Raw genomic sequence first — 17651 nt, 5'->3', positions numbered from 1 at the left:
CATATATAAAAACTTCCCTGGCCTTCCCAACTTCTGCTAGGTTTGGTCCCAAAGACCAGATTAGAAAACGTATCTTCTTCCCTTCTTTGCAAATAGGGAAAAGGAATGATGTATACTTTTGGATTTGGGCCGTATTTTGGTTACTTTTGTGGGACTGTGGTTCAAGTGCCATCTGCTCCAAGAAGCCTGTCCCTATCCTTATAAGTACTCAAGGTCTCTCTCTAACATCACTCACATTTAAGCATGTTATAGCTATCTATTTTTCCTATATTTCTAAAATTATATATGTGCTTGATAAATAGAAAGTAAACTCTTTGTTGGTAGGGACTATTTCATACTTTGTCTTTGCATAACCTGTTTCTAGCACATAGTAGGTTCTTGATAAATAGTTGTTGATTGACCTTCCTTCCTTCTTTGCATCTTTTTCTTCCTTCTTCCCTTCCTTTTCTTCTTCCCACTTTTCTCTTCTTCCTTCCTTTCCTATCCTCTCTCCCTCCCTTCCTCCCTCCCTCCCTCCCTTCCTTCCTTCCTTCCTTCTTTCCTTCCTTCCTTCCTTCCTTCCTTCCTTCCTTCCTTCCTTCCTTCTTTCCTTCCCTTTTTTTGGATACAAGAAATAGATCTCTTGGTAGGGTAGTTAGGAAAGATATATGTGGAAATTAAGGTAATATAAAATGACTGTTTTAAAATGTATCCTTTGATTTAACATAATTATTGTGTAAGTACAAACTACAAACTACCTTATATCACTAATCCTTTTGAGTCTTTTGAGCATATTTTGTCTACTAAATTAAATTCAGACTTTGTATAATACAGGGACTCTGGTGCTTTTCTTTTGTATATCTATAAAATAAAGGATAAACTCAAGACCTGTCATTCAGAATCCTCTACAATCTACCCTTTATCTTGATGGCCTAACCACACTAGTTTCTATCACCCAAATTGGAATATCCTTCCTCTACCACTCTCATAATGTCAGAGCTGGAAGTAGCCATTGAATCAAAACTTGTCTCCCTCCAAACCAGTGTCTCTATAATGTTAGCACCTCTCTTATTGTTTATCAGACAAGGGATCATCCAGCTTCTACTTGAAGATCTATGATTAAGGGAGCTCATTGTTCCCAAGGCAGTCTATTCTGCTTTGGAATATCTCTCTAATTTTTTGGAATTTTTTCCCTAACTTCAAGTCTAAAATTTTGTCTTCCTAAATTTTACCCACTGTTCCTAGTTTTACTCCTGGGAGCCAAGCAGAACATGTCTAATTTTTCTCTCTGCAGACTGCCCTTAAGATATGTAAAGCTAACTATAATGACCCCCTCTCCTATTTTTCAGTCCCTCAGTCCCTTCAACTGATGCCCATAGATATGAACTCAAAGCTCTTTGCCTTTCAATGGCTGTAAACTCTATATGGTCTCTAGCTGCTTCATGTCTTTCCTAAATTTGTCTGCATCATTCTAGCCCTCTCTCATCTCCATGACTTTGTTCATATCAAATCTCAATATCTGGAATGGACTCTTCTCTTAATCCATCTCTATCTATTGAATTACTTCCCTTCTCAGTTCAGGTACTAATATCAATGTGAAATCTTCACTGTGGTTCTCCAAATGAAAGTGATATTACCCTCACACTCCTTTGTATCACATTTAAAATTTGTATATACGTCTTACCTGGCAGAGGGTAAGCTTTTTGGCAATAAGATCTATATCATTTCTGTCTTTGCATAATAGTACCTAGCATAGTACTTTGTACATGGTAGGAAAATAGATATTTGACTTAATTGAATTAAATTGGATGCTTAATTCCCTTCCTCTGTGGCACAAAACAATGTTAGAATACAGCAAGTGCTCAGTAAATACTTCTTAAGTGGTCTAGAGTCCCCAAACAGGTCCAACTATTCTGGAAAACCATAGTAAGTCTGAAAGTATCTAAAAAATGAGCCTAGTTATCCTTGGCCCTGCCTACTTTATACAAAGATGATGAAATAGACTCTAGTTCTTTAGAGGAAGAGTGGTTTAAAAAAATCATTGCAATAACAGAGAGGTTAAGTAACTTAGCCAATGAGACTCCATAAATCCAAGTACTAAGACTAGAAGCAAAGTAAATCTGAGATACAGGCATGTCCTGATCATAACTAGAATACCAGAGAAAATATTTTTATATTGTTGATGCTCTGATTTTCCTTCTAAATAATTAGTTAGCATGGGGAAGAGGGAGTGAGTCTGAAGACTTTATCCTCCTGCCTCACAGAGTTTCTTTGTTCATTTAGGATACAACTTAAGCGTTGTTTTCTGTTTACTTTCTCAAATTTAGCTTTACAAAACTGATGAAAATTTGTTACCATGAAATTAGACCATTGAGAGACAAGCTCACCATATACTATTGAAAGTTTGTCACCATGAAATTAGACCATCTAGAGGTTAGCTTTGCCATACTGTCAAAAGTTTGTCACCATAAAATTACGGTAAGAATGATTAGATCATTGAGAGACAGATTAGCTTTACCCATCTGTCTAAAATTTGTTGCCTGATGATATCAAGCTGCCAAAGAGCCTCACTGAAATGGAGAAGACCGGACTCTAAAAGGTCAAGTTCTCCTACCCATCACCCATCATCCTGATCTTCTTGTGTCAGGCCATTGGGCTCACATGAAATACTACGAATAGCATCTTTAGACAATTGTCTCCTCACTGTCATCAACCTTATGTGCAAATCATGATTTATTTCCTGATTACATAGTCTTCTTTGATCCTGAAGGACAACAATCAACTAACTTTATATCTATTTTTCTAAACATTTATATTTATTCCCTTTATGCTGAATATATTTGTATATATACTTGCTATTACCCCATTAAAACAAAAATTCCTTCAAAATTCCTGGTCTCCCTAGAACTAGAACTGTGCCTGGGATATAATAATAAATTAATAAATACTTAGTTATTGATGGACTCCCTAAGATTCCATAGTTTTGAGAGTTAGTGTTTCTCAGAGTGCTAGAGAGACTCAGTTATCCGTGCTTACCTACCTCCAGGTCCATCCTAAATATCTCAAGAGACAACAGATGCTTCCACATTTACAGATCCCCAGAGGAGGCTCTTCCACATATTTATTCCTTATTTGGTTTCTTTTGAGAGAGACTTTGGGTAAAAAGGGGAAGAGATAGAAACTGGACCTAGGATTTAATTGCTATAGGGACTGAAGAAATTTCCTGTACTATTGCAGGCTGGCACCTCTTCTCCAAAGTATACTCTTTTTTGTTTAGGTTTTTGCAAGGCAAATGGGGTTAAGTGGCTTGCCCAAGGCCACACAGCTAGGTAACTATTAAGTGTCTGAGGTTGAATTTGAACTCAGGTACTCCTGACTCCAGGGCCGGTGCTTTATCCACTATGCCACCTAGCCGCCCTCAAAGTATACTCTTAAAAAGATGCTTAGTGTACTAAGAGACTGTGACCAGCCCAAGGGTCATATAGCCAGTAGGTATAAGAGGTAGGACTTGGGGGCAGCTAGGTGGCGCAGTAGATAGAGCAGCGGCCCTGGAGTCAGGAGTACCTGAGTTCCAATCAGACACAATTACCTAGCTGTGTGGCCTTGGGCAAGCCACTTAACCCCATTTGCCTTACAAAAACCTAAAAAAAAAGAGGTAGGACTTGAACCCAGACCTTCCTGACTTTGAGGTTAGCTCTTTACCCACCATGTCTCCCCTAAGCTGCTTCTCCTAAGGGAAGAAAGTACCTCACTCCTTCCCCAGCCATCTCCCTATTTTTTTAATCTCATCTTCTCATTGTTCTCTATTCAAAATATAAGGTATTCTAAAAGTCAAGATGAGGAACAGAGAGGAGCCAAGCTTAGTAGAGTCTGAGGTAGAAAATGGAAAAAATATATCTGGAATGATTTTCAGAATGATTCCTGGAAAGTTTCAGTCCTGGTCATTGTGTTTTTATCTCTCAGTCACAATGCCTCAGCCATGACCTTCTTTCTAATCTGTTCTCATGAGGAAGTGAGAGAGAGGAAAAGAGTAAAGGAGAAAACTGAGGGAAAAAAAAGGAAAGACAAAGGGAAGAGAAGAAGAAGAGGCCTGATAAAGAAGGGAAGAGAAAAGAAATAAGAAGAAATAGGAAAAAAAGTATCTCATAAGCACTTACTGTATTCAAAGCAACGAACTAACCACTAGGGAAACAAATAGAAAAGTACAGTCCCTCCTTTCAAGGAATTCACATTCAAAGTGAGGAGACACAGATTTAGGGTGTTTCAGCCCCAAGTCAAATGGTGGGACCCAGTGGTCCTTAGAATGCAGCAGCTAGTCACAGTGTCTTTGGTGTCAGTTCTATTAATTGGAAGAAAGGAAGAAGGAAGGGGAAAGGAGAGAATGAAGAAGGGAGAGAAAAGGAGGGTAAGGAAGGAAAGAAGGAAGTAAGAGGAAAGAAGAGGGGTGAGCAAAAAAATGAAAAAGGAAAGAAGGAAAGGGAGAAGAAAGTGACAAGAAAGGGAAGAGGAAGGAATCCAAAAAGAAAGTGGGGGAGCAGACAGGTGATAGATATGCAGGGCCTTTTATAACAGTTTGCACCAGCTGATAAATGACAGAATCTAATTAAAGCAAGGGAAGGGAAAAACAAAGATGAGATTCTCTCTCTCTCTCTCTCTCTCTCTCTCTCTCTCTCTCTCTCTCTCTCTCTCTCTCTCTCTCTCTCTCTCCCCCCCCCCCAGTAAATTCTATTTTTAGGGACAAAGCTTAGTGTTATCGCTTCATCCAATATGTCCCCCTCCCCACCTTCCCCAAAACATGCACATATTCACATGTATACACACAGAATGACACATGCACATTGCATGCCTGTTGTTCCCTTATATTTAATTCTCTTTTGGACAGCCTTAGATAGCAAAGAGAATGCATGCCTTTGGTTTCTGAGATCATCTTTGGGAATCAGGTGGGCCACATGCAAACAGGCAGCCAGGCAGCCAGGCAGCCAGGCAGGAAAACAAGGATTACAACTAATCCCTTTGCTTTCCAGATAGTCATCAGAGGACCTGCTTTAGGTCTTAGGGGGAAAAGATGCAAAGTAAGCTTCCATGATATCCCCTCTGCATCTGCCTTGGGTATCTCCAGCTAGAAAACATTATCTTCTCATGTTTTATTCTGATAGGGAGCTGTTCTGATTTGCATTCCCACTCAGGGAAGCCCATCTCTAGATTCAGACATTTCAAAAACCAAAAATCAACTTAATTAAGTAGGCTTAATTCTTTTTTTTTCTGGGTAACAATCACACATTAATTAATACTCCATTAAGATGAATTCCTGGGGGCAGTTTAGGATGTTTATGTCTAATGAGTTCATCGGTCATTAGTGTTATTTCTAAAGATGGTAGAGGAGCAACCATACTGGCCATTTACTATCTCTTTCAAAGTTTCCTATTCATCTGGAAGAAAAGACAATGACAGGTTTATAGTTTTCTCTGCATCCCAAGCAAGTCAATTGAGCTAAGAAGGTAACCTGAATCTTGGTCACTTTCCAAGGGTGGTCTCTCCCTTTCAAATCATCTAGACAGCTCCAGCTCTTCACAAGCTGTATGTGACATTGGACAAGGGGCTTCCTCACCCTGGGTCTCAGTTTCCTCCTCTGTCTACAGGGGGATTAGACCTGAAGAGCTCTCAGCTCCTTTTGAGATCTAATCATCCATGATTTTTCTAATCTTTGCTTTGATCCCATATTGTTTCCCCAATCACACACACACACACACACACACACACACACACACACACACAAATACATGCCACAATCCCAACATACTCCTGGCTTCTTTCTTCTATCAATCATTATGTATTTGGGGGGATATATATAACCTCATTTTAATATTACCCTGAAGAAAATATCATTAGAAAGGTTAAATCTCCTATTTTAAAAAAGAAAAAAACACATATGACATGTCCTTTAAATGTGATTATCTTTGGGGAGTATAGTTGAGAGTTTAAGGAATGTTAGAAGTCATGGGAGTCTAGGATCATAAATTAGCAACAATTATCTAGCAAACACCCTTATTTTACAGATGAGAAAACTGAGTTCTAGGGAGGTGAAGTGACTTACTCACAATTGCACAAGTATTATTACATACAAGAGGAATTTGAATCTAGACCCTCTAACTTCAAATTAATTCCTCTTTCCACTATACCACAGGTCATCTTCTTGCTTCTTTTTTATCAGTATAGGTATAAAGACTGTACTATACCATATCCATTAGAACAGAGAGCAGATAAACAAAAGTGGGAATCAGTTTCTCTGCCTGCCATATCTTCTCTCTACAAGGGTCTACTCTAGTCCAGAGGGTCTCCATTTTCTTCCTTTTTGAAGAACATCCCACCAGAGCAAAAGACCCCATGTATCCTCTACTCTCTACTCCCAGTGGCCCCCAAACCCCTACTGTACAACACATGCATACACACACACACACACACACACACACACACACACACACACGCACATTAATCTCTCTAGAGTTGAAAGGGCAGAAGGATGCTGTATTTGATGAGATCTCAGTGAGAGAACCATGAATAAATTGTGAATCCATGGTATCCATGACATGAACAGAAATATTGCTCTTAAATATTATATATATAATACATATATAATATATATGTCACATTAGAAACATAACTATTGCAAGAGATTAGCCCCTGAGCCAGTGAGGACCTGCCCAGACCTCCCATGGCTCCATGGAGATCCTGTGCTCTATGCCACCAACCTGTTCTTCTGCATGAGTGGGCACAGCTGGATGCCCCTTTCCTCTTCTTACCTCTTTGGTGTGCGTGTGAAAGGAGACAGACATATCCAAGAGAAGCTTCCGTTGCTCCACCCGGCGCACGAAATCTTGGATTCGGACTTCCAGGTGCCGAGCTGCCTTGTAGATCTCCTCTGGGTCACATTCCCCAGTCTGCGCCAACTGCTCAGCTGCCTCGAGGAGCTTGTCTGCGTTAGTATATGTGTTCTGCAAATAAACAGAAATGGGGCACAGTCACCTCCAAGACCCCTGTACTAAAGCTGTCTCCCCAGCATGCTTCTTACCCCAATACCCCCCCATGCAGAGCTTCAGACAAGAAAGGGGGAAAGCACTCACTGGCTATACCCCAAAATTGGCAAAAGCGAGGCACCTACCCACCTCGGAGCTCCCACTCACCGTCTCGCAGTCAGCTAAGCAGCTTGCTTAGCTAATGAACACAACTGTGCACTTGCTATTTTTCCCCTCCCTTGGATATATCTGAGACAGAGCATCTCTTGAAAGAAGCAAATGGACAGGTGGGCACCATGACACCCTTGATCCATACCCCTTCCCCATTAAGAAGCCCCATCACTGCCAGTCATTTCAGGTTGGATCTCTAGAGTTAGAAATGCCTCCTCCAAAAGGATCTCCTTAGTTCTTCTTGGGGAACCCCAGGAACACAGCCACTGGGAGATTTTTTTTCTTCTTTTCTTTTCAAGTTTCAATGTCTGGCTCTTATCTCTTTTGGAACTGAGCTGTATCTCTGGAAGAATAGGAGAGGGGTCAACAATGCTGACTACAAGAAGCATCCAGAGCCTATCTGAGGAGAGGCAGAAATGGGGTCTTACTGTTTGCAGAAACTTTGAACAAGCAGCCAGTGATATTGTCTCTCTCATCATGTCTCCACCCTCTGGTTTGGCCACATGACACCTATTCTCTAGAGCTGAGACAAATACAGCAAAATCTCAACTTTCTGGTGAGTGGTGGGAAAGTTAAGCTAGGTAACCTGAAAGTCATTTATATTGGTCTTTTGAAATCATTATGTGACTGTTCCCTGGTGGATTTCCCTGTTTTTTCTAATATTGGCTCAGGCTAAAATTAAAAAAAGGATTTTCATTCCCTGAGCACATGGTGATGACTTAGAGTTGGGTAGGAAGGTGGCCCAGATATACTTCCTAACCTCATTGTAGAAGATCACCTTTCTGATGGTAAATGGCCAATAAGTTTTGGTTGATTAGTGGATGCTGATGAAGAGGTCTAGGTGGGAGAGAAGTCTATCTCTGTTGTGAACACAGAAAGCAGAATGTGGGTAATTGAGAATTGACTTTAATGTACTCCACTTTTCCCATGAAGAAATAGCCTAAAATTGTATGGTCTGCTGTGAGAACAGGAAGGAATCCTAGAGATCTTCAGATCAAAGACTCCTACCTATCTGTAGAGCTACAAGGGACCTAAAAGATTCTATAACCCACACCCCTCATTCTACAGCTAACGACTCTGGGGTCCAGAAAGATTGAATGACTTGTTAAAAATTATATATGTAGTTAGTGATAAAATCAGTATTTGAACCCCAGTCTTCTTCCTCCAAAGTTGTGTTTTTCCCATCATCATCATCATCATCATCATGATCACCACCACCACCATCATCAACAATAGCATCACCATCACCATCACCATCATCATCATCATCATCATCATCATCACTATCATTTATAAAGAAATTTAAAATTTGCAAAGAACTTTGAAAATATTAACTCATTTGATCCCAGGACTATGTTAGTGAAGGGCTCTTAGGAGATGGAATAAACTAACAATAAATATATCTTTATTATTTCCAGGGCCCCCAAGAGTCTTTGGAGACTCTAGATTATTAAAAACATAGTTTGGAAACTTTCCAGTAAAAGATTATCCTCTTTCAAGACTAGTTTGACTTTGATGAGGACTGACTTTGGGGACAGCCATAGTGGCTAAATATTTAAAGGTATGATTTAAAGGATTCCAGTTAGCTCCCCCTGCTTTGAAATCTCTATTTTTTGCCTCCTGGGTCTCAAATTCTACCATTAGAAATTAATTCCTCTAAGTTAAAGCACTGTTCTAGCTATGTAGCATATTCAAAAATGCCATATTTACCTATTATCAGCCCTTAATACTTCAGTGTGAATAAGGCACTTGGGAAATCAACTATTCCACTTCAGAAAGGGAAGAAGAATAAAAATATTAAGAGCATTAAGCAATGATTTGTTAGTGTTCCTCCACCCTTTTCTCTCAGTTAATTGAGGAGAGAGTCTATGAGAAAATGGAGGTTAACAAAAGTGATGCATGGGTAAGAAGGATAATTTTGAAAATAACATAAAATTTATTCAATACTTTTTTTAAAGCAAGTAAAATGAAATGCAGATTCACAGTTATATATAGGATCTTCTTTTTGTGTTCTAGTATGTGTAGAGAAATACTTTTTAAGTATTTAAGTTCAGATTTTTTAAAAAATAGAACATGGAACACCATCGTGTTATGTTCCTAAGCTATCAGTAGGAATACACTCAGAGACTATCAACTCATTTCATCTTAGGATGTTTGATCTTCTCCCTCTTGAGTAGGATTCATCTGGAGATCTCTGCCCTCATGTTACTATTAGCACCAGCTAAAGTCCCTTAGTCCTGCATGGGTAATATGACCTTGAAACACAGAGAGCTCCCAGCAATCCTTGGGCAAACTAGCATCTTTCAGGTTGCTGAATCTCAAAACTGCTGATTATAATTCCTTCCTGTCTCCTGGGAAATAATCTCATAGAATTTAGATCTGAGAGAATTTGGGGAGACCCATAGTATAACTTCCTCATTTTGCAGAAAATGAAATCAAAGGTTAGAGAGAAGTAATTCACCCAAAGTTATACACATTAGTATTCAGATACATGATGATCTTTCCAACATACGATGCTCCTGGCCCAGTCTTCTGAGTATACCACATTAATATTTCTCCTTCCAGCACTGGAGAATGACTTCAGGCAAAATAAGCTGATTGGACTTAATTTCATCTCATCATCCCTTCTTGGTACTTCTTGTTTGCATTTCATTTCTGACTTCCTCCCTAGGATCACCATTTAAGGAAGGACCTTACCCATGCTTCAATTCCCCTAGACTCTGTCAGGTATCTTCCTCTTCCTCCTCACCTACTACAGATGAGGAGGCCAACTATTTGGAGCAGGTTGAATTTAGGGTGCCAATGAGACATCTAGATAGAGCAGCAAGTTGGATGGGAACATAAGCAAGACCCTGAGAGCAAGGATACAGATTTGGTCATCATCTACATAGGACTTAACAAATTAAATGGATGGCAACTAAGTCATATACTAAAAAATCTACATTTTCATATGTAATTGAAACCATAGGAGTAAATGAAGTCATTCAACTTGAGCCAAAATCAGAGGGCAAAAGGATCTTGCTGGGAATAGATCTTGTTGGGCATGAGGAACCTCTTAACTTTCCATATCTGGACTATATAACTAAGAGAGAGAAGAGGACCAAGAACAGACTTTAGGAAAGAAGAGTAGTTTGAGTGTTACCTGTTACACAGAGTTCTGAATCTTAGATAAATCCTGAATTGGGAAGAACTCCTCCCCGCTAAGAATCATCTGATCCCACAGTCCATACCCAACAACCTCCATCTCTCTCTCTCTCTTTCTCTCTCTCTCTCTCTCTCTCTCTCTCTCTCTCTCTTCTCTCTCTCTCTCTCTCTCTCTCTCTCTCTCTCTCTCTCTCTCTCTCTCTTTCTCTCTTTTCGATCTCTCTGTCACTCTGTCTCTGTCTCTCTCTGTCTCTCTGTCTCTCTCTCTCATACACACACACACACACACACACACACACACACACTTCTGGAAAATTTCAGTAGCCAAACCCACGCAGTTCATTCTATCTCCTATCCTTAACAGCCCCCACAGATCCAGTCTGCTAAAGTGTTCTGGTAATTTGGCCCTGATGTCCCCCCTGCTGTAGTCCTTGGCCCCCTGGTTTTTTTTTTGTTTTGTGCTCCGAAGAGATACAGAACATTCCAGAATGACATGTCTCTACAATGTACAAGCCTCCTGTCAATATGAGCTTACCCCAGCCTCCCTGTACCAATCATCCTCTTACCGGGAAAAACAGAAGACTTATTTTGAGGACTCAGGATTGGGAGAGACAATTCATTATTAGGGAGTTCATTAGTGAATTAAAAACTCAGGGAAATGAGTCTCCATTGTTCTCTGGTTAAGTGCCTGGGCACTTAGTGAATTTATCCATTGAGCCTCTTTGTTCTCCCTCTGAGGGCAAGTGCTCAAGTTCTCAAGATCCTCTTTTATAGGGACCTGATTCCTGAGGGGTCAGCCATCTGAAGGGCAGAGCAGAAGGGAGGTATGAGAGAAGCTTACGGAATTCCAAAAGGCAGCAACAATGGGGCTATGTGGCCTTCTAGTGGCTGGAACACTGAGAGAAACTCTCCTCCACACATATACATGGATATCCATTCCTGTAACTAAGTTATTCTCTGTAATAAGACTGGGAGCCACATTTAGAACACTAGGGGGTATTCAATTAGGCTTTTTTTCTGCTAGGATGGCTGATCCAACCAGGACAAAAAGACTTCGAAGAGTCTCTTAGGCCAAGGGAGTATTACAGCAAAAGAAAGAGGAAGGTAGGTATGGACTTAAAAATTAAATGGATGGCAGCTAAGTCATAAATAAAATATAATGTAAATGAGAATCTAGTATTCTTCGACCAAGGGATCAGGTCCTCAGCATATATTTGGCCAGCAGTTCGCTGCTGAAGTGTGTTTGAACTTTGATTTCTCTATGGAATAGAGTCTGAGAAGGATCTGGTCATGCTTCACTTTATTCCTTGCTTCTTTGCCAATGGACTTACCCAAGTTCACAAGGCTAGTAAGTGTCAACTGTCTGAAGTCCGATTTGAACTCAGGTCTTCTTGCCTCCAGGACTGGTGCTCTCTCTACTGAGCTATCTAGCTAATCCTTGGCCAACTTCTTGCCAGCTAGCTTGCCATCTCCAAACTTCCCTCTGTCCCACCTTCCCACTCCCTATCTAGTTCCAGAATCACGATCAAATGAATACTATCATTACTCCTGGAAAGGGTGTGCTAGTCTCTTCCCTACACTTCCCTTCACCATCCCTGTAACTTCCCAAGTCCAAAAGTTCCTTCCTGACTCCCAGTCCCTTCCATGAATTGTCTTTTATTAGAATATAAGCACTCCGAAGTCAGAGACTATCTTTGCTTTTGCATTTGTATCTCTAGTCCTTTATAAATAATAAAGGCTTAACACATTTTAAAAATTAAGCTTTAATTTATTTCATTAATAAATTATTTTTTTAATTCATTCATTCAAGAATTAATATTGAATATTTTAAAGTTAGGATTTGTAGGCTTCTAATTACTCAGCACAGTCCCAGTGTCGGCTCTTATCAGTTTTTTTCCCTTCTTAATCTCTGATAAGAAAAAAAATGTTGACTGTTTCCATGTATGGGATGCCATATTCTGCCACTTCTCAGTTGGGGCCAGCTGCCTATCCAGAAATATCCTGGCTCAGCAGAGAAACCTTATCTTCCATCTATCATGTACTGGATAAACTGGGAATGTGTTTAGGACAAACATACTAAACAAGTTGAGAAAGGGAGAATAAAGTTTACAAAAGGTCTCAAGGGCATTAATTTGCATCTCTGAGGAATGTCCAGGCTGGTGTGTGCCTGGTAAATAGTAGATACTTAAATCTTTGCTGAATAGCTGATTAATATGCTTCCCCCCCCCTTTTTTTAAATCCCCCCATGGCAATTTTTAGCATTTATTTTTATAAGATTTTGAACTCCAAATTTTTTTCACTCACTCCCTCAACCTTCCCTCTTCCAAAAATGATAGTCAATCTGATACAGGTTATGCATATGCTCTTATGTAAAACCTATTTCCACTGATGAATATGTTCTTGCTTCACACTCAGTAAAGTCATTTAGCTCATTTTCTATGTGAAGTGTTATTATACCAATAAAACTGTGAATTTTCTAAAGGAAGAGACTATGTCTTCTAACTCATTTATATTGGGAGTTCTAAACCTGGTATTCTTGGACTTTCCAAAGGAGTCACTAGATATATGTCAGTGGAAAAACATTTTCAGAAAATATTTTGGCATTTTCAGCCTCAATGTTCAACCTTCCTAATCTCAACATTTTCCTTTTTAAACCTACCCTTCATTCTGACCTCTTTATTTTCACCTATGAGGAAAATGAGGCAAACAGGATTAAATGACTTACTCAGGGACACACAGTTAGGAAGTAGACTCAGGATTTCTTATTCCAGGCCCAATGCTTTGTCTACTGCCACCCTGCTTAATAGTTATTGACAAGCCACTGACAAAGGAGTCATTTTAGAATCAGCCATCTCTGTGATATCAGTTCTACTGATTAGAATAAAGGTTAAAATCAATGCCAAAAGAGAAGATAAAAATAAAAAGACATCATGCCATTGTAACAGCTCACACTAGACTTATTTAAAGGTCTCCACAATTAGAGGACAAAAGAGATCTCTTTAGGGAAATACATTGCTGGGCTTGAGGAACTTGTTAACTTTCCATATCTGGAATATAGAATTAAAAATTAATTCTAAATAAGAGTCCATATTTGGTCTATCAATTAGGAAATGGAAAAAAATTAATACAAAATGTTATGAAATATTACTTCCATGTAAGAAATGATGGAGATGAAGATTACAGAGAAATCTGAGAAGACTTATATGAATAGATGAAGAGTGAAATAAACAGAACCAGGAAGGCAGCCTGTATAATGACTACAACAAAGTAAACAACAACAAAACAGAAAAACAAGAGGACATGAATCCTCTTCTTTCACAGCATGACTAACATGGAAATATGTTTAGCATATATAACATATATCAATGATTGCTTGCTATCAAGGGGAGGGAAGGGAGATAGTAAAGAAATGTGGAACTAAAAATCTAGCAAAAGAATAAATGTAGAAAACTATCTCTGCATGCAGTTGGAATATTAAAAAATATATTTTTAAAAAAAGATTTTTTTAAAAAAGGACAAAATCCTGTACAATAATAATAATAACCAAGAGTTGAGAAAATGTACCTCCCTCTATTCTTTGCAAGAGGTGGGGGGACATGAGCATGGAATATTATATATGCTATCAGACTTTTCTGATGTTTCAATAGATTCTGATGAACTTTTTCTTTTTTTTTATTACAAGGAAAGGCTGGCTGGATAAGGAATAGAGAAGGGCACATTCAGAAATGAATGTAATCAAAAATAAAAGGCATCAGTAAAACTTTTTAAAAGAGTACCTGTCTCTACCTCTATAAGACAAGATAAGGTAATTTAACATCATGGAATATGAAGCAGAAATTCCATCTTTAGATCTTGGCTGTGCTGCTTACTAGTTCTGTGAACACAGGCAAGCAATTTGACTCCCTCAGTCTCTCTTTTCCAACTAATAAAAAAAAAGATAGAGTTTGAATATAGATGATCTTTAGAGCTCTTTAATACTCTAATATTCAATAGTATTATGATTGGGTGAAACAAGGGCTTAACCAACTTTATGTGAGTTGGAGACTATCTTGCAGGAATTTTCAGTAAGAACCAAAGGTGGGGGGGGGAACTCTAAAAAAAATATTAAAATTGGGGCAGCTAGGTGGCGCGGTGGATAGAGCACCAGCCCTGGAGTCAGGAGTACCTGAGTTCAAATTCGACCTCAGACACTTAATAATTACCTAGCTCTGTGGCCTTGGGAAAGCCACTTAACCCCATTTGCCTTACAAAAAAAAAAAAACAACCTAAAAAAAAAAAGAACCAAAGGAAACCAGAATAGAAACTAAGAGGGGTATAGGTGATTTGGGGTTAAGAGCCTTTCAGAACTTAAAGGTAGCCTTATTACATTTGCAAAAATAGTAGCAATTGTGTACCTTTTTTATAAATAGAAAACAGTCCATTAAAAAATACCAGCCCAAAGCTTATTTATTTTTCCTGCAAAGTTCCATTTTTTTTTTCATGCTGTGTGTTATAGGTTTAAAAGTGTTTTTTAGGTTTTAGAAATTTATGCAGGAAATGAAGTGACCTTTGTTTGTTCTTCTTACTGGGTTTCTTGTTCTCCCAGTCTCCTTTCTTTTAAATATTATCCTTCAAAGGGACTTCTGGGTTTTGAATTTTGGTTTCAAGTTACAGACAGGAGCTGCATACAGTCTGGGTTTTAGGAGAAGAAAAGAGACTGGATAAAAAGTATTATTTAATATAAGAAATAAAATATGTATAATAGAAATATATAAGAAATAACTATAAAATAAATTAATTACAATAATAAATATAACCATACCGTATAATAAATATAACAATTTAACTCTAATTTAAAAATTATTCAGTTTGAATACTAGGTTTCCTGGAACTCTTTGGAGTAGGCAATGAAGTATTGGAGACCTAGGTTCAAATCTTGCCTCAGGCATTTGATACTTGTATGACTTTGAGCAAGTCACCTAACCCCTTTCAGCCTATGTTTCCTAATTTGTAAAATGAGGAGTAATTGACTCAATGATCTCCAAGGTTCCCTTTATCTCTGTAAATGAACAAAGTTGCCCAATTAAAACTATGAATGTTGTTGAATTCTGCCCCGGGCAGGCCATATCTATAGCATTAGTTCTGAGCATCTCATTTTAGGAAGAGTATGAATTAGTTGAAGAGTATCCAAAGGAAGGGGGTCAATATAGGTAGTGGCCTCTAGTCTTGCCAGGCTAGAATTGGTAAAAAGAACTGAGGAAAGGAAGCCTGGAAATGGGACCAAACTTTCTTTGGATATTTGAAAGACTGTCAATTTGGCTAGTGACTTGAATAGAGATTAGACCTGTGATTTCAATGATATAGGGAAGTTTTCAAGTGAGAAAGCTCCCTTTATCAATGCAAGTAGTCTCTTTCAAGACTCATCTTGAATTCAACTCTAGCCTCAGACACTTACTATAGCTGTGTGACACTGGACAAGTCACTTAACCCTGTTTGCCTCAGTTTCCTCACCTGTAAAATGAACTGAAGAAGGAAATGGCAAACTATTCCAATATCTTTGCTAATAAAACCCCAAATGAGATCACAGAGAATTGAAATGACAACAACATAAAAGCCACCTTCTCTGCAATTCATGGATTTAGAAAGTTGCCTAGAACATTGAAAGAAGAAATAATTTGCCCAGACAGAACCATTATGCCTCAGAAATAGGACCTGAACCCAAATCTTCCTGGTTCTTAGAGTGGCTCTGTGTTCATGACAACATATTTATTTCATCCTATAGTAAAGAAATCTCTGATAAGAAAAGATATACTTGGCAGAAGTTGCAGAGAAGTAGATTTTGGTTCATTCTATAGAAGAAACTTCTCAACCAGTCAAATAGGTTACCTTGAGAGTGAGTGCATTCTGTCACATTAGAGATCCTTTTAGAGTAGATTTTAATTTCTGTCATTTATTTTTTCTTAGTACTGGGTCTGAAGTCAGGAAGACAGTTCAAATTTACTTACTAGCTATGTGAACCCTGGGCAAATCATTTAACATTGTTTGCCTCAGTTTCTTCTTCTATAAATTAGGGGTAATAAAAGTATCTACCTCTCGGAGTTGTGATGAGGAATAATAATTGTAAAACAAAACACAGGCCTGGCATTAATTAAATGCTATTTAAGAGTTATTGTTATTGTTATTATTATTATTATCACTCAACTTTATTGTTATCATAACTTAAATTTCCTACCACCTGTATCCCCCTATTCCTTAGTCATCCCTTATGACAAATATTAAAAAAGAAAAAGAGGAAGCAGATGGGAAAAGACCAGTAATACTAATCAATATATTGGAAAAAATTGGTATCAAATATATTCCACAACCACAAACAATGACTTCTTCAAAGTCTGTTTTTTTTTATCTTTTTACAACATTAAATTTTTTTTTTAGGTTTTTGCAAGGCAAACGGGGTTAAGTGGCTTACCCAAGGCCACACAACTAGGTAATTATTTTAGTGTCTGAGACCAGATTTGAACCCAGGTACTCCTGACTCCAGGGCTGGTGCTTTATCCACTGCACCACCTAGCCACCCCTACAACATTAAATTCTGATTATTTTTAGGTTATCTTTCTGTTTACCATGCTGGAGTGCATCGGGCATAGTATTTTCTTGGCTCTGCTTACTTCTGCATCAGTCCATATAAGTCTTTCCATGCTTCTCTGTATTCTTTTCATGGTCATCATTTCTTACAGCATAGTTATATTTCAAGACATTCATAGAATACAATCTGTTTAGCCATTTGGACATTCACTTGGGATTCAGGTCTTTGCTATCACAAAATGTGCTACATAAAAATTTTGGTTCATGTAAAACTTATCTTTTTCATGGTCAATGTGTTCCTTGGGGCATATACTCCAGTGGAATTTCTGGATGAGAATAGATATTTGATTTCATTGATTTATATAATTCCAAATGTTTTTCCAAAATGCTTGTATCAATTACCAACTCCACCAACAATGCATAAAGTATGCCTATCTTTTTCTTATTCTTTGTAATATGGAGACTTATTTCATATAATTCCTTTTAATATTTTCCTTTTATTAATTGTTTATATTCATTGACCATTTCTCTTTTGGACAATACTTTCAGTCATATATTTTTGTTAACAGTGTACATACATGATATCCCAAAAAAGTCTTACAGCAGTTTCAAACTATTCTGTATTGACTTTTGGGACACTATATATTGGCTATCAAACTCTTAACAGAAATATTTGATGTAATTAATTTTTCCAGTCTACTCTTTCTCTATTCATCCTAGATGTATTGAATTTGTTTGTGTAAAAGCTCTTCAATCAAAATTATCTAATTTTATATTTTGAAA

The 17651-nt window shown here is 38.1% G+C and overlaps 1 protein-coding gene and 1 long non-coding RNA gene across 10 annotated transcripts in view; one reads left to right on the top strand and one right to left on the bottom strand.

Annotated features, from left to right (window-relative positions):
- Nucleotides 1-17651, bottom strand: part of KALRN (kalirin RhoGEF kinase) — a 1044937-nt gene that overhangs the window by 446054 nt on the left and 581232 nt on the right. For all 9 annotated transcript variants that reach the window (XM_074214684.1, XM_074214682.1, XM_074214689.1 and 6 more), the window contains one exon: nucleotides 6780-6971. In XM_074214684.1, coding sequence (XP_074070785.1) covers nucleotides 6780-6971 — 192 coding nt within the window. The remainder of the gene's footprint in view (nucleotides 1-6779; nucleotides 6972-17651) is intronic.
- LOC141507234 (uncharacterized) overlaps nucleotides 11176-17651 on the top strand; it is a 38720-nt gene continuing 32244 nt past the window's right edge. The window contains exon 1 of the long non-coding RNA XR_012474107.1: nucleotides 11176-11411. This is a non-coding gene — a long non-coding RNA (uncharacterized LOC141507234). The remainder of the gene's footprint in view (nucleotides 11412-17651) is intronic.

The sequence above is a fragment of the Macrotis lagotis genome, chromosome 1, assembly GCF_037893015.1.
Source record: "Macrotis lagotis isolate mMagLag1 chromosome 1, bilby.v1.9.chrom.fasta, whole genome shotgun sequence".
In the NCBI taxonomy this organism is placed as follows: Eukaryota; Metazoa; Chordata; class Mammalia; order Peramelemorphia; family Peramelidae; genus Macrotis; species Macrotis lagotis.
Note: the sequence above shows the minus strand (reverse complement) of the source record. Positions and strands in the feature narration are given on the sequence as shown.